Source organism: Abrus precatorius, unplaced genomic scaffold (assembly GCF_003935025.1).
Source record: "Abrus precatorius isolate BTA unplaced genomic scaffold, Abrus_2018 Scaffold3, whole genome shotgun sequence".
NCBI classification, from domain to species: Eukaryota; Viridiplantae; Streptophyta; class Magnoliopsida; order Fabales; family Fabaceae; genus Abrus; species Abrus precatorius.
Window position 1 is genome coordinate 22,157,882 of NW_020874373.1, and position 18,422 is coordinate 22,176,303.

At 34.2% G+C, this 18,422-nt stretch overlaps 1 protein-coding gene across 2 annotated transcripts; it reads left to right on the forward strand.

The window, feature by feature from the left end:
* The first annotated feature begins 1,786 nt into the window (after positions 1-1,786).
* LOC113862981 (protein CREG1) lies at positions 1,787-11,605 on the forward strand. 2 transcript variants are annotated; one of them, XM_027496326.1, is made up of 6 exons: positions 1,787-2,033; positions 2,471-2,506; positions 2,626-2,827; positions 10,522-10,600; positions 10,749-10,866; positions 11,087-11,605. In XM_027496326.1, the coding sequence occupies exons 1-6, from the start codon at positions 1,870-1,872 to the stop codon at positions 11,109-11,111; spliced, it is 624 nt and encodes a 207-aa protein (XP_027352127.1). In that variant the 5' UTR covers positions 1,787-1,869; the 3' UTR covers positions 11,112-11,605. The 2 variants fall into 2 exon arrangements, with proteins under 2 accessions (XP_027352127.1, XP_027352128.1); XM_027496327.1 differs by having other exon boundaries at positions 1,787-2,000.
* The last annotated feature ends 6,817 nt before the right edge of the window (positions 11,606-18,422 follow it).

Sequence of the window (18,422 nt, forward strand, 5' to 3'; positions counted from 1 at the left end):
ACATTGATTGCATGATAAGTGCATATCAACAACAAGCTAGTAGAACTATTGTTGAGTTATATCTCAATCTTGCTGTTGGTGAAAGTTCTTTGGTCCTCTCATATATGTTGGAAATAAATTTATTACTTTCATAAACAAATGATACAACTATTATTGATTTTGATAACCATCAAGGTAGAGTTAATATATATATATATATATATATATATATATATATATATATATTGGTATTAAATTTGTGTGTTAGTATAATTAAAATTTAGGAATTTATTGTAATAATGGAATTAGAGATGAAGATAAATATAAGACCAAGATGATGATGGTTTAGATAATTTATGTAGAGGATGATTTTTATTCTAACTTAAATATACTATAACAATAAACACTTGTTAATGAATGTATATTTAATTCATTATGTAATTAGCAATGACAACACTAATTTTGTTGTAACATAAGGGAGGTAAAAAGTATTTTCTGAGTGTAAGTTCACACTATAAATATATTAATTGGAAATATTTCTAAGGAAGAATGACAATTTTTTTTAAAAAAAGCTAAATATATAAGTTTAAGAAGATGCCATTGTATGCCATGTTGTTATTTGACGTTATAAAGAATATAAAAAATGTTTTAAAATATTATGATGTAAATAAAAAAAAAAAAGAAAATCGTGGTTATGACCATTAGATATATGTCACAATTCTAAAAAGTATCGCCACTCAAGTAGCAAAATTTGTTAAGATTGTAAAACATATTTTTCTTTTATTGTAGATTTAATTAATTATAAAATATTAAATATTTAGATTTACAATATGTATATTTAGTTATTTGTTGATTAAGAATTATTTGTATAGAGTATGTAAATTTAAAAATTTGTTAATTGTTAATTAGTTGTATGTAGAATATTTATATTTAACACTTTTCTAAAATATTAATTATTTGTATTTACAATGTGGCTATTTAATTATTTGTAATGAATAATTATTGGTATTGAGAGTATGTATGTTTATAATTTTATTAATTATTAATAATTTGTATTTAGACTATGTATATTTAATTAATTCTAAAATATTATTTGTAAATTTAATTATTTGTTAATACAATTCGAGAGTTGTTATGTCCACTAACATTTATTAAGTCATTATCTAGGAGCTTACTTCATTGATTGTAACGTGAATTTAGAATAAATTCTCTTGCTTAGCTCTTAGAAATCTTAAACACAAGGCACTGAAAATATTTACAATTGCTTTGTCTTTCAAATTTTTTTAAATGAAATTTTACATCTAAATTAAGTAGTAATATAAATAATGAAGGTAAATGAAAAAGAAAAACTAAAAATTATGATCATATTACTATTAATACGTGTTACAATTATATTATGCGATACACTAGTAAAATTTGTTAAAATTATGGCATAAATTTGGTTTTTATTCCGATGGCTAAATTTTAATTTATTTTTAAATATCAGCAAAAAAAATTAAAATTTATAATATTATCGGGCATCACATTTTTACTAAATTTTGTACTTTTAGAAATAAAACCTTTTTTTTTTAAATTAAAGTTTTACCAATAACAATGACTAGACCTATTATGCATGAAAAAAATATACATAAAATTTGTTTTGAAAAATTTTATATTTTAATAATTTGTTTTAATTAATGAAAAATGAAAAAAGCCCCGGAAATTGATTGGTTGTGGTAAGAATAGAAAGATTCACAAAATTTTTAATTTAAATTATGATGTACACGACTACACAGGTAATTTATGGCCACTCCTGCAGTGTGTTCCTACAAATTCTTTTATTTTTATTTTATCTAATGTGATGTGCTGGGAGACTGGAGCAAAAGAGGCAGAGTGATAAACAAACAGAAAATGTACAACATAGTGGGCATGAAGTTCTTATGTTTGATGTCGTTGTTATCGTGGTGTTGCCAAGTACAAGGGCAATTGCTGTCGATCCCAGCAAAACCTGACCCCGATGATGCTGCTGCCTCAGCTCGTTGGTTGGTCTCTCTCAATTTCTGGGGAGTCTTGAAGTACACACACAATCTTTCTCTCTCTCTCTCTCTCTCTCTCTCTCTCTCTTTCTGAATTCACGAACTGCTTTTATTTTCACGAGTTCAATTCTGATTGATTTGATGGTTAATTTGTTAGTTAATGTTTGTTCGTCCCAACAAGTTTTCAAAATGTTAACCAGTTTGTGCTTGATTCACTGATTGTTTGAATTGACGGGCCATTCATTGCGTGTGCCACACTTAATTTACTTTCAAGTTAATAACTTCTATTAATTTACAGATTGGTTATTTGTAAACGCAATGGTGAATAGGGAAATCATAATCAATTCATTGGGAGTTTTGACATTACCAAATCCTATTATCATCATCTATACTCAGTTCTCTTCCATTTATTTATCTTCTGAAACTCAAAACTGTTTATCTCTAACTTCACCTTTTTTTTTTTTGTTTCTTTGCAGTACTCTCTCAACTGATCTCGGTGGAGCACCCTTTGGGTTAGCATTTATTACTTTCGTTATTTGATATTTTTAGCCTTTTCTATATTATGTGTGTTCAAGCCGAATCTAAATGCAATTGCTTTCTACAAAGTTATTGTTATATTGTCTAAATGCAGGAATGTAGTATCATTTAGTGATGGACTACCTAATGAAGGCAGTGGCATCCCATACTTTTACTTGACAACTCTAGACCCAACAGCAAGAAATGCATTGAAAGATGAAAAGGCTTCATTCACAGTCAGTGAATATCCTCTGGGGACCTGTGGCAGGAGAGACCCACAGAACCCCACTTGTTCAAAAATTTCTCTAACTGGAAAGGTGTGTGAAAATTTGAATTATATTGAATATGATCATGTAGGATGTGTGATTACAATTGTATTCCCTTATGTTTTATTATTCACTCTGTTTCTATGTTCTAAATTTTGCTCCTTTTCCATTTTCCATGTACATACCAGTTATGGACATGATATTTCAAATAATAACAACTTCCGCTGACTTAATTACTGGATATACTCAAGTTGGATCTTAATCCTACTGTTTCAAATTGTTCTTGAATTCTTGCTTGTAGATGAATGCCATCACAATTTGCATGCTACCCTTTTTCAGATGTATAATATTTTCCCGATCTCACATTCTTACATCAATTCCAATTTATATCATGTAGCAAATTATCGTTAAAATGATAATATGAGAAAAAAAAAATTGATACGGATGAAATGTGTTTGGATAGACCACACAAAATATATATATTAGTTTTATAAGCAGAGTATAAAGAAAATTGTTTCATCTCTATTATTATTCCGGAAAAATGAGATACATTATGTAGAAAAGAGGAAGACAATGAAAAAGAAAATAATAAATAGGACTTTCCCAGAATTAACTAGGAATCCCAAAATTATAGGAATGAAATCAAATAGAATAGCTGAATCAATCCTCCAATTACTGAATTGATGTGATTCTCCTAAAATTTAGGAATTGATTTCAAACACCCCCCCATATATTTGAGCAATAGATATTAGTCATTCCCATCATGCCAACATTAGATTCAAAGTCAGATTTCAATAAGGCCTTTGTGAGTAAATGCCCCATTTTCAATCTCTGATTTGATGAAGCTTCTGTCTCCGTACATGCTTCATCCTATCATGCTGAATTGGATTGTGAACAATGCTAATGGCTGACTTGCTGTCATTGAAAAGTGTCATAGGTTCTTGAGTTGGAATAGATAAATCTTAAAGTTACCTATTTCTCCAGATTAGTTCACTAACAGCCTGAGCAATTGGTCTATATTCTGCCTCCACATTGCTCCTAGCAACAACAATCTGTTTCTTGCTTCTCCAATTCACTAAATTTCCCCACACCTTCCTACAATACTCTGTGGTGCATTTTTTATCTGCAACTGAACCCACCCAAATCAGTGTTTGCATAGCACTCAACACCTTGGTGTTCATTCTTTCTAAATAGTAGGCCTTTTCCAGGTGTGCCTTTTAGGTAGTGGGGAATTTGATTTACAGCATCAAGGTGTCACTTTCTTGAAAAATGCATGAACTGACTTAACTACACTAACATTGTTAGGCAATGTTCAGTCTAGGAAGAGGTCAATAAATCAGTTTACCTACAAGGTGTTGGTACCTGTCCTTTTTAACTAGACGATCATCCTCATTGATCTTTGTTAAGATGAGAGAAAACGAAAAAACATGTGATGAATTCCATGTGTTTCAACTACACTGCAAGCTGTGTATTTATATTAACAAGATTAATCACAATCATAGCTATATAATCAGGAACAAATATACAGTTAACTAATTACTATAATTATATGGATACTATTTTCTTAAATAGCATATTTACATACATTTAACACTCTCTCTCAAGCTGGAGCATATAAATCATATGCATTGAACTTGTCACATATGTACTTAATACGAGAACCTCTTACAGACTTTGTGAATACATCTGCCAATTGATCATTTGAATTGACAAAGCTTGTGGCAATGACTTTAGATAAGATCTTTTCACGAAAGAAGTGATAATCAATCTCAATATGCTTCATGCGTTCATGAAAGACTGGATTGGAGACAACGTGTAAGGCTACTTGGTTATCATAAATGAGTGTCATTAGTCCTTGTGAGATCAAGGCAGAAGAATCAATTGAGGTAGCTGACATAGGAGTAGGAATGATGTCTGAGGCAATGGTGGCCTTGGTAGGAATGCGTAGCAAAGAGGACCAAGCAGTAGTCATAGTGGCAACATAAAAATTGTTTGATGGTTCTCCAATTCCATGGCAGTAGTCGTAGTGAAAGGCAAAGGTTCATTGAAGTCATGAAGAATACTACTCATACGACCCAAATAGGTCAACATAGTTCCATCAAGTTTCTGAGTTACAACAACATCCTTGAGATTCATACTCTATATAAACTTTGCATGTCATTAGTGTAAAGTGATTTGACTTGTAACCAAACGAACTCACACGTATCATGGGAGCGGAAGGTTTGCTTCATAGAAGGCTGAATAGTGGACTCAATAACACTGAAAGTTTGGCATCAATCTTACTCCATTTAGCATGTTTAGTCTCAGCACAGTTGCTTCTTTGGTAGTGAGATGGTCAAGATAACCTTGACCATTGATACAAAGTTTGATATCAAAGGCCCAAGAATCTTAGTTATTGCCATCAAACTTGTCAGTAGACAGTAGAACAGTGATAAAGTTGGTGAAAATAGAAGTTTCAAGTTTGGGAGGAGCCAGAGTCGCCATGGGTCAAGCAGTAGTGTTCGAAACTCAAAAAAAGGACCACAGATCCAGAATCGTCTTGACAAGGCAAGCCTAGTCAGCGAAAAATGGTGGTTGGAAAGTTGCCGGACGCATCATCATGTGCAGCAGAGTTGACAACAGAGAGAGAAAGGCGTTGGAAAAGGAGGTGGCGCGTGTGGGTGCGTGGGACCTTCATTCGTGATGCAGTGACTAGGTTTTGTTGCGCACAGTGGGGCGAGTCCAGTGGCAGCATGTCAGAAAACATGCCGGAAAACTTGCCAGCGGTGAATAGTGGTGGCCAATGGAGTTGGCTGCTGGAAAAAAAAAAAACTAGAAATCAGAGACACATGATTTCTTAAAAAATATTGACACTTATAAGCAGTGGTCCACAAGGAAAGCACGGATTAGGGTTACCTTCTCATTAGGCTCTTGATACAATGTTAAGATGGGTGATAATGAGAAAGTATGTGATGAATTCCGTGTGTTTGAACTATACCATAAGCTGTGTATTTATATTAACAAGGGTAATCACAATCATAGCTACATAATCATGAACAAATATATAGTTTTCTAATTATTATTATTATACAGATACTATTTTCCTAAGTAGCATACTTACATATATTTAACAATCTTCTTGTTCTCGTTTCCATCCATAGGAGTTCCTGCAGGTCTACACCCTAGTCACTGATGCAGAATCGTTGAGGAATAAAGGAACAATTGCAAAAAAGTTTTGAAACAGAAATGCTACTTGTATTATTGAATGATAAAAAAAGAATACAGGAATGGTCTTCCTGTCCACAGAGTAAGGCTCCTAACAGAGAGCTAAAGCTCTCTATCTCTAACGAATTCCATAATCTTTTCCAAGAAACTCTCTCCTCACTCCATCCTAATATAACAGAAAATCACTCAAAACCACCCTAGCCCCACCACACCAAACACACTACACTCCCTCTCACATGATCAATCCCTATTCTTCTTATTCTTTCTCACATATACCCACCAAACGGTTGGCCTATTCGATTGTTGCTGCACCAAATTAGCACTTAGGCCCATTGACTCTATTGGATCTCCAACAGTCACTCACTCACCTTCTCTGGTAGCTGTCTTCTTTGCTTAAGCAACTAACTCCTAGAAACAGCAAAAGAATGGAGGAGGGTGGGGCTGGGGGGTGTGAGGGGCTAAAAGGGGGAGAACTGAAAGGGAATGCTGAGTGTGAGTGAGTGGAGAAGGTGAGTGACTTGGGAAAAATTCACTTAAGCGAATTTTTCTTAATTTTTTTCATTGTTTTCCTAAAATTCGCTTAAGCGAGTCTATTTTTACTTAATTGGATGTTCAGTTCCTGCAACAACGGGAGAGAATTCAGATTTTTTTATTATAAGTCTATTTACATTATTGCGATCAAGGACCAAGTTTTGAGGGGTTACTAAAAACATTGTGGAGACCATTGCGTTCCATAGTACTTCCACCATCATCCCCAAAGTAAAATTTGATATACACTATAAGTGGGGTAAGTAATGATTAACAGTTAACATCTTTAGTTAATTTACTGGCAGATATGAGTTTATACTTCAATTCTGGTACACGAAAGACAAAATTTAAGTTTAAACCTGACAAATTCAAGTTACTAGTACCAGCTACCAGTAAGAATGTACCATCAGCCAATGTTCTGAAAATTGATATTCTATGTATGACGAGAGAGGGTAAAAAATTGTTAACCATAGCGTCGTAAAATGGATTATAAGATCCTACTAAAATGCAAAATCATATGCAATTTACACAAATGCAAAGAAAATAACATAGATAATGAAAAAATCATAACCATAACATCCAGTTACAACTAATTAGTCACATAAGTTTTTCATATCAAAACAACTAAAACAGAAGAAAATAGTCCAAAGTACAGAATTATAGAATCTAAAGCAGAATTCTAGATATTTAGTCAAGCAAGAAATCACTAATGCGCCAATTTTCATAATCATCCTCCATTATATATTCATCTTCATTAGTGGCATTTCTTCCATCACAAATTTCATAATCAGTAACGTCAAGAACTTCTAAATCATCCAAAAGGTACACCACCTCCACCACTACTAGCATTAACATCTTCTACAACTTGAATCAAATTCTCTTTAGCTAGAGCATTCATCTCCAAATTTGAGTTTTGATCATTTTATACTATCCAATCATCATTAGAAGGAATATCCTCAATGTTAAAGTTTTCTTCTTTCCTAGGTTTCTTCTTGGCCAATCTTGATTTAGCCATCACAAGCACTACATCATTCATTTTCGTATGCTTAAAACAATTTCTTTTCTTGGTGTGGACCTACACAGTTACATATCAATTAAAGCATATTAATAGGTATTAGTTTTAAAAATGAAATATAATTTATTGCATGTACTTGAAATTGAATCTTGCAACCTCAAAGGCACTCCAATTGCGCCCACAACCAAATGAACTACAGGTCATGCTCAACAATACACAAACTTTGAACGTTTGCAACTCTGGCTGTTCATAAGCATAAGATTCCGTCCACTATATTGGAGTTTTATTTGTTAGACCAAGTTTAGCTACTCTACTCTAGTACTCCACTAACATAAGATTCCCACCACTAGTAGTACAATGATTTCCTTACCGTATCATTTTACTATTAAGGTCCTTTCCATTAGCTACTCTACTACCACTATTAAGGTCCTTCCACACTTTAGTCTCCTATTGACATCAATCATATGTTCCTCTACCACATTTCTAGCATATGGCTAGGGCTTTTGGACAACATGTGTGTCGTCTTCCACAATTAGTGCTCACAGTTCTTGTAGGTCTTGCAAAACTGAACACCTTTGCTCAGTCAAAACTTTTGCACATAGCAGCGCTTTTGGGTCTTGCAAAAGTGGTACATTTCTTGTGTAGTGGTGGTGGCAGGTTGTTGCTGATCTTTCTTGCAAAATCACTTGGTGCTTTCTAGGTGTTGTAAAGTCACACATTTCTTCTCTTCTGTTGGTGGTTGGCAAGTTCAGTGCTCAGTCCTGTTTTTGTTCTAACTTACACAAGAGACACGCATAACTGAATAAGCCTTGCATGTTGGTGCTAAAAGCCTTTTCCTCTTTCCAGCCTCTTCTTACTATACATCATCTCCTTTTAATTATCTCGAGTTTTCCTTCTGAATAAGTTTTTGCATTGAAGAGACAATGTCCTACATCTGCTTCTTGATATCATCAGGGACAGCAATGCAGGGTCCGACATCCTTCTTTATTGATGCTAAGTGGTGTTTAAATTGATAAACGCCACCTATGATCTCTTTCTCACAATATTTCATATAATTTTTTAATCCTTGTCAACTGAAACCCTGTGTTTCCAGTCATTCCAAGTGCATTTTCATTTTTTTATCTTTCTGCATTCATGGAAACAACACTTACAATAGCACTATAATCACCTTGATCGCCTTGCCCCAGGCCACGCCCACCAGCCCCAATACCAGCACCAGCAGTACAACCTCCTAATGCCATTATTTTCCCACTAAGAATACACCCACAAACAAAGAAGACAGAGCAGGGAGAAGGGGAGAGCAGTTGACAGCACTGAACAGAGCCTCCCTGACCAGCGATCTTTGTTGCAACTAGACTTGACTGACGTCCTCTCTGCTGTAAGTTGCAAGGCTGCAACCTTGTCTACTTGAGGTGAGAAAAAGAGCACCAAAGGAAAGGGATTCAATTTTCCGCTGGAGCAGTTGGGATTCTTTTCCGCTATAATTCCTTATGTTTCATTTTCAATATACATATCAATTTCTGTTTTGTTATTGTTCAGCCACTTGTTTGTGCATAATTGAACCATTTTTATATCATTGTCCTTTCTTGGAAAAGAAAGAGCAGAGCAAGTAATATAAAGAAACATAAGCAAACACAGGATAGTATTGTGTGAGGAACTTATCATTTAACACGGAAGATGGCACACTGTTCTGGCATCCCCCCAAAACAAGAAGAAACATTCATATGCAAGAGTATTATCCAGGATTGTGTTCAACTGCTCCATTTTTTGCAGTCTACGAGCCCACGTTATTTTTATGGAAGGTGCCCATTTTTGCATCGTATTCCAAAAAATATGAAGACCATCTCCATTATTTGTATGCAAAATATTGACAGTTGTCCTAAATTGTGGATGAATTTTGGCACAAATTTTGAAATATTGAAAATAATTTTGTAAAATTTTTCAGTAAAAGGAACCAAATGCGACAACAATCATCATCAAAGTTGTTACAAAATATATATGAATCTTAAATTAGAAAAATTACAGGATCCTACAATTACATGATTTGATTGTTCCTATACAATGAACCTAGATGCCATTTATATTGATTCCAACAGGACCCCGTGATCTGAGCATCCGTGGAATGACCAGGATTGCAGCAGAAGGTGCAGTCCATTTCAGGTTTTGTTGGGTGATATGGGTTGAAACCTGCTTATATACAAACATAAGAACTCTAAGAATGATCTAATTAGGGAAGAATTGTGTGTCTGGAGGGTCTATACATGTGTGTGTGCGTGTGTGTTATTTGCAATAATTTAATTCTGATTCTAATGATATACACTCCTTAATTAGTTCCCACGATTGCCTCTAATTGCTTCTACCAAATATTCATGATGTGCTATAATAAATATCAGATATTCTAACAAACTGAACCACCTTTTTATAACTTGATGCAGATATTACCTCAAAATTTGGGATGCAATTCAAATGTCATGGGATTAGAAGTATATTTTCTAGTGATTTCTTAATTTCAACTTGTTTTGTTAAGGTCCTGCAGAAATTTTTTATCTTTTCAACATTTACCTTCAAGAATATGTGAATATAGTTACTCACTCCTATATTTGGTATACTTGTATTGGGTACATATCCAGTACCATTAGTTAGTCCATGTAAAACACCAAGTTTGTTACTAAGTGGGTTGACTTGCTACTAAATGAAACACTGTTACTTCCCTCCCTTCAATTGTGCCGCCTTTATATTTTTTCATACTTGAGTTCTAACATTGTGAAAATACATTTATCTTATGATTTAATTATTTTATTGTTTGTTTTTATATTTCTATACCCATTGTACTTGAAACCTAGTTTTTATAAATTTTGGCATTCCTTGTACCTGTACTCATACCCGTATAGGTGTTGTTACTGATATCCTTGTAACTAGTTGGAAAATCATAGAGACCCCTTTTGGGCTTCCTCTAATGTTAGTAGGTCTTAGGAATTTGATTACTCTCTGTTTTCAGCTGAAATTGGTTGATGAAAAGTCCAAGGAGGCCAAATTTGCTAGAAATGCCTTGTTTTCCAAGCATCCAGAGATGAAGGGTAATGTCCTACTCAATGAATTAGATGCATTCTTTCTTTCTTTAGTCATGTAGCTGGTTGCTAAATTTCTGTGCACCTTTCTCCATATTTTATAATTTTGGTTGCTAAAATTTGATTCACACCTTTTATTTTCAATATTGTTTGACAGGCTGGCCTGGGGATCACAACTTTCAACTCTTCAAATTAGAAATTGAAAATATATTTCTAATTAATTGGTTTGGTGGCCCAAAACCACTCACAGTGGAACAATACTTGCATCCCAAAATGTAAGTATTTGAATTACACCCCGACCCCAAAACTATATGAAAAGAGGGAGAAGGGAGGAAAGAAAATATCTCATTCGTAACCCCTAAAGTAATGAAAAACAATTAAATCTTGTGGAACAGGAACAAGGTTAATCATCTACAGGTTAATCACCCAAAACTATTTCTCATTTTTATGTTTTGCTGATTCATTTTCTGTCCAATTATGGTTAATCATCTACAGGAACAAGGTTGGTTTCATTCTCTGATGTTCCTCCAATGGCTACCCTTTATTGTGGGATGTGAATGCACATATGGTGTTCCTGGAGCATTTGTAAATAGATGAATACCGTGTTTCGAATTGTGTATTCCTTCTAAATACTCTTGGGTCATTGTTATTACTTCCTCATGCAATAAGCTTTATGAAATCTGTATGATTATGCTGTGTCAGGTACAAACTCATCTTGGGCAACCCATTGTGCCTATGACAATGAAAAGATAGCAATCATTGGGTGTGCACTACCCGACATGAAAAGAAAAAGGCCAACAGAGAACATTGATTAATTACAAGTAGTTGGTAACGTTTATAAATAGTAGACACATTTGAAAATCAATATTGTTTCTGTGAAACATTAGGAATTTAGGACTTGAAAAAAATTATTCAGAATGCCCTTCACCCTAAATCTGTTGAAATTGTGGAGAATTTTTATGTTTTAGGGACGTGATAATATTTCCAGTTTAATCCAATATACCATGATTTTAGGACATGTATAATTGTGGGTTGTTATTTTATCTTTTCAATTATTTGTAAATCTATTTTAAATAGCTCAGTTTGCTTTTCAATTCAATAAGAGTGCTCCACAATTCAATAGTGCATATCCTAAATCCAAACCTAGAACTATGGCTATCGGTGTGAGAGAGAAGAAACATGACTTCTAAAAGTAGTTTTGTACAACTTGACATTCCCAGGCTTGATGGACATTATGATCACTGGAGTATGCTTATGGAAAATTTCCTACATTCCAAGGAGTATTGGCATGTGGTGGAAACAGGGATCCCTGCAGCAGCAGACGGAGAAGAATTTAGCGATTTACAGAAGAAGACACTAGAAGAGCTGAAGTTGAAAGACTTGAAGGCTAAGAACTGTTTGTTTTAGGCCATTGATCGTTCAGTCTTAGAAACAATTCTGAAGAAGAACACATAAAAGGAAATATGAGATTCTTTGAAACAAAAATATCAAGGAACAGCTCGTGTGAAGTGTGCTTGATTGCAGGCACTGCGTAAGGAGTATGAGGTACTGCATATGAAGGCTGGAGAAACCATCAATGACTATTTTGAAAGGACACTCACTATAGCAAATAAAATGAGGCTTCATGGAGAAAAAAATGGAGGACGTGGTTATCATTGAGAAAATTTTGAGGTCTATGACTTCAAAATATGATTATGTTGTTTGCAATTGAGGAGTCAAATGACTTGGATAATCTATCCACTGATGCACTTTAGAGCCGTCTCCTTGTTCATGAACAACGAATCAGTTGACATGTTATGGAGGAATAAGCTCTCCAAGTAACTTCTGAAGTCCAACACGGAGGAAGAGGTGGTGGTTGTGGCTCATACTGCGGAAGAGGACGAGGAAGAGGAATGGGAAGATCTGGGTTTGACAAAGCTACCCTAGAATGTTACAACTGTCATGAGTTAGGACATTTTCAATGGGAATATCCTAAGAAAGTTGTGGACTACACAAGTAGGTGTTGAGAAAGTCAAAATGGAGTATGTTTGGTTTCTTGATTCTGGATCAAGCAATCATATGTGTGGTAGAAGGGAAGCATTTATTGAGATAGATGAAAGTTTCAAAGAATTAGCGAAGTTGGGAAATGACTCTAGTCTCAACATACAAGGCAAAGGCAATGTGCGATTGAAGGTGCATGGATTAGTACATGTGATTACAGAAGTTAATCTGAAGAATAATCTGTTAAGCCTTGGTTAACTACAAGAGAAGGGATTTGGGGTGTTCATACAAAATGGAAAATGCAAAATTTTCCATCCTAATAATGGCCTAATTTTTTAAACTGAAATGACATACAATAGGATGTTTGCCTTGGTTGCTCATAGTATTTCAAAGAGCAAAATTGTCTCTCCATGACAACCACAAATCAAGCAAATCGCTGGCATAGTCAATATGGGCACTTAAGTTGGAATGAACTATATGTACTACAACAAAAGAATATGGTTAAAGGGCTGCCAAAGATCAAAGCTTCTGAAAAAGTGTGTGAAGTTTTTTTTGTAGGTAGGCAACATCGTGACTCTTTTTCTAAGAGAGTGTGTGGAGAGCTTCTAACGTATTATAGTTGATACATACTGACATATGTGGCCCAATAAGCCCAATCTCAAACAGTTCAGTAAAAGGAGATATCTTCTAACATTTATTGATGATTTTGGTAGAAAAATCTGTGCTTACTTTCTTGTGGAAAAATCAGAAGCATTTGATATGTTCAAAATGTATAAAGCTAGAGTGGAGAAGGAAGTAAGGACATTTATAAAAGGCTTGAGGACAAATCGAGGTGGTGAGTTCACATTACATGTGTTCACAAGTTTCTACAATGAAAATGACATTCATAGACAGTTGACAACTGCCTATACTCCTTAACAAAATGGCATTGCCGAAAGAAAGAATAGAACTATCATGAATATAGTTAGGTGCATGTTGTTAGAGAAGCAAATTCCAAAGAGATTTTGGCAAGAAGCAATGAATTGGGCAGTGTATGTGTTGATTCGAAGTCCAACCCTTGCAATGAAAAACAAAACACCTGAAGAAGCTTGGAGTGGGCACAAACCATTGGTGGAACACTTTAGAGTCTTTGGATCCTTAGCTCATGTGCATGTACCTGACAGTAAAAGAGTCAAGCTTGATGACAAGAGCCTCAAATGCATATTTTTGGGGGTAAGTGAAGAGTCTAAAGCTTATAGATTGTTTGATCCCATTTCACAAAAAATATTATAAGTCGAGATGTGGTTTTTGAGGAAGATCAACAGTGGAATTGGGATGATAGTCATGAGAAGGCCATATTAACTGATCTTGAATATGAAATGGATGAAGAAAAAAGTACATCAAATGAAAGAGATGAAGAACCTACTCCCAATGAAGATATAGTACATAATGTGTATGGTGATAATAACTCGTTAGAAGCAAGAGACACAACAAATGAAAGTAGTGAGTGTTATTCAAGAGGGTCGAACTCTAAGGGCACCAACTTGGATGATAGACTATGTATTTGGAGAAGGTCTCTTGGATGACGAAGGAATAAACTTGGCTTATCAAATTCTGACTTGCAATGGTGATCCCATTACTTATGATGAAGTTGTGAAGAGTGAGAAATGGAAACAAGCAATGGATCGAGAGATAGAAGCTATAAAAACGAATGATACGTGGGAACTAACTGATTTGCCACCAGGAGGAAAAACCATTGGAGTAAAGTGGATTTTCAAGACAAAACTAAATGACAAAGGGGAGGCGGACAAATACAAAGCTCAACTTGTTGCTAAGGGGTATAGTCAACAATATGGAGTGGATTTTTCTTAAGTATTTGCACCAGTGCTCAATTGGATACAATACAGGTGATTATTTTCCTTACTGCACAAAAGGGCTGGAAGATCTACTAACTTGATGTCAAATCAGCCTTTTTGCATGGAGATATTAAAGAGGAGGTTTTTGTTAACTAGCCACCTGGCTATGAACAAAAAAGGAGTGAATCCAAGGTGTATCACCTCAAAAGGGAACTACATGGGCTCAAGCAAGCTCTTCGGGCATGGTACAGTAAAAAAGAGTCATACTTCATCAAAGAAAGTTTCAATAAATGTCCTCACGAGCATACATTGTTTATCAAGATAACTAGTGGAGGTAAAATTTTGATTGTATGTCTTCATGTTGATGATCTTATATTCACTGGGAATGATGAAGTGTTGTTTGAGCAATTTAAAAGGTCTATGATGACTGAGTTTGATATGACTAATCTTAGAAAAATGAGATTCTTCCTTGGCATTATTGAAGTACGGGTGATGGAACTTTTATTAGCCAAAAGAAGTATGCATAAGAAGTGTTGGAGTGATTTAACATGGCTCAATGCAATTCAGTACATAATCCTGTAGTGCCTGGATTTAAGCTTTCTCTTTATGAAAAAGGAGTGGGTGTTGACAAAACTTTCTATAAGCAAATGGTTGGGAGTTTATTGTACTTAACAACTACACGTCCTGATCTTATGTTTGCTGTAAGCCTGATTAGTAGGTACATGGAGCATCCTACTGAGTCTCATCTGTTGACAGCTAAAAAGATTTTAAGGTATGTAAAGGGCACAATTGATTTTGTGATATTCTACAAGAAGGGAGGAAATGAAGAACTCATTGGCTGCCCTGATAGTGACTATGCTGGTGACTTAGATGACAGAAAGATACTTCAGGCTACATCTTTGTGATAAATTCAGGAGTAGTTTCATGGTCCTCAGAAAAGCAACCATGGTGTCTCTTTTAACTACTAAAGCAGAGTTCATTGTTGCAGCTTCAAGTGCATGCCAAGCTGTGTGGTTAAGAAGAATTTTGAGAAGTTTAAATTTGAGGCAAAATGATCCAACAATTGTTTATTGTGATAATGTTTCAGCCATTAAACTTTCAAAGAATCCAGTAATGCATGGGTGTAGCAAACACGTAGATATACATTTTCATTTCCTTCGAGATCTTGTCAAGGATGGAGTAGTGGAGTTGTTGCAGTGCTTTACTCATGAGCATATTGCGGACATTATGGCAAAGCCATTGAAACTTGAAGTGTTCTTGAAGCTGCAAAGTTAATGGGTGTCTGCAAATATCCTTGAATAAACTTCATCAATGTTTTCAGTTTAAGGGAGGATGTTGAAATTGTGGAGATCCTGTAGTTGTTAAGATTTCAATGTTTTAGGGACGTGATAATATTCGTAGTATTATTCTGTTTTCAGTTTAGTCCAATATACCATGATTTTAGGATGGGTTGTTATTTTATCTTTTTGATTGTTTGTAAAGTTATTTTAAATAGCTCAATTTGCTTTTCAATTCAACAAGAGTGCTCCACAATTCAATAATTCATATCTCTAAATTTTTCCAATTTTAACAAAATCAACAAATTCCATTTACCCAAAAGAAGAAAAGGAGAGATACAGAGAAATAAGGTGTGTGCATTCAGAATTAACAATCACTCTGACAACAAAATGGACGTAAAGAGGAGGAGGGAGGGAAAGTCCAGCTAGAATAGTAAGAGTAGGCAAGAGGTAGAGACACATAACCAGATAGCAAACACAAATCTAAAAGGCTTGAGAGAGAAACAAGAACTCTCAAATTACATAGATTATCTAATGTTTTCTGAGACCATTGAAACTGCTATTATTCTTTGGTATTGGTATTATCTATATATTATTGGAGAAATGCTTTACAAATACAAATCAATAAATAATAATACTAAATAAAATGAAAATAAGTTAAGTGAAAGCTATACGAATGTGTTTAACGTAAACACTTTAAAACTAAATGAGTTAGTGAAAATCATAACTATGCTTGTATTCATTCACAAGACTTATTCTTACTATTTAGTACCTAATTTTCCATTTCTGTGAATTGATATTTAAGAGGCCAATTTTGGGAACAGTTGTGTACCTATTTATGAAGGATATTTTCAATCAAACAAATAATTCAAGAATAATTTAGGATTGAATTTTAGATCTCTTAATGGGTTATCTAAAGTATGTTTTTAAATAAAACTTCTAACTTGAACGTGCAAAATTAAAATAAAATAAAAAAGAAAAAGAACAATTGCAATGAAATAACAAAAATGGATAAAGAAATTTTGAAAGTAAAATTAATAACATAAATTGAAATTAACGTACATTACAACTTTAATTGAGACTATCAACATAATTATGAATCTCTTCTTGTTAGGGTCTAACATAGGCATAAAACATTTGACGATTTTCTAGATATGAAATGCAAAGTGTCTAAGTGAAGAAATTGTAACTCTTATTCTATCATCTAAAGCTCTATTTATAAAAAAAGTACAAAATAATTGTCTAAAACATGTTTTGTAATTGTCATGACATATCTTTTATAGTTTTTGCCACATGTTTTTACTTATGACTGCTAGTAACCGCTTTTAAAGCATTAAATTTTCCATGCAAATCTCCTTATGGTTAGAAGCCTTTGTACTTTTAGATACTTCATCACTAGGAATATCTCGAAACAGTGTCCTTGACAAAATATTCTTTGACATATTTTTGACTTTATTTGTTTATGATTGCAATATTTCTTAAGATACCTCACAACACTCCTTTTTGAGACTTTTAACACCCTGTACCTTGCAATTTTATCTGAAAATTCATTCATAAATCTATACAAAACTTATCAAAATATCACATTTCCACCAAAAGTTCATGTTTTCTTGGCCATAATATATAAATAAACTTGTCCAAATGTCTCTTTATTTTGGCATGTGGCTTTTGGCCTCACAAAACTTATTGAAAAGTCAAAAAAACCCCTGAGGGTCATGCTATGCAAGACTTGGCCGAAACTTTTGCTTCAGTTACACAAGCCATAACCTGTTATTACAAGACAAAACAAAAAACTGACTCTGACTTTCGACTCAAGAATAGCGCAAATAAACTTTACAATTGAAAACTTTGTTTTGAGCAAAAAATTCTTTTTAACTTTTGAAAATTTTATTTCTCTCAACCAGTATCGTCGTTTAGAAAAGTTGAACCAGTCCATGACAAGAGTGGTGAACCAATATGGCAGCATTGTGGTTGATGAGGAATTTGAGACCGAACTTGGGCAAAATATAAAAAAAAACACTTACATATCAGAAAAACTGCAATCACAGAGACAGTGAGATTGGGGTAGCTCTAAGAAATCAGTCATGTTCTATCATTTACTCAACATCTACCACCACTGTTATCATAATAGGATTTGGAAGTAATGGATTTCCGTGCTGCGGTTTTGACTTTTGAGCAAGAGAAACTCGCCCAATGGCAAGACCTCCAAGAAATTGATAATTAGAAGAGGTTATGACGCGTGCATTGTGGGAGAAATTTTATTGCAAATAAATCAACAAAGCAGTACCTGATTTTACAGTTAGTCTAATTAGCAGCAATTCCCATTACATTTTTTAGTTATATATGTTAGAATGGTAATCTAGTATAAATGAGCAAGTATAAAGCTGAATACACTCAAGTCACTGACCACGAGTGCAAGAAAGACGGATTGATGCACCAATCACAAGGGAATCTATGCCTCAATAATCATGATTGAAGAACGATGTATAATCTAAGATTTCCTGTGGAGTTTCGATCAGACTTCAGAATACTTTTCGACGAAATCAGACCAAAATCAATCGCAAGAAGACTGAAAATTAGAACTATAATTTTTGTTAGTATTTAATCTACAATTAGACTGACTTGTTATAAGGTCATAACTACAAGCTGTTACTGGATTTGTCATTTTGGCCATCAAGTTATTACAAGTTGCGCCTGACAAATTAGAGCACTTAAGTTACTGGCAGAATCAAGCTTAAC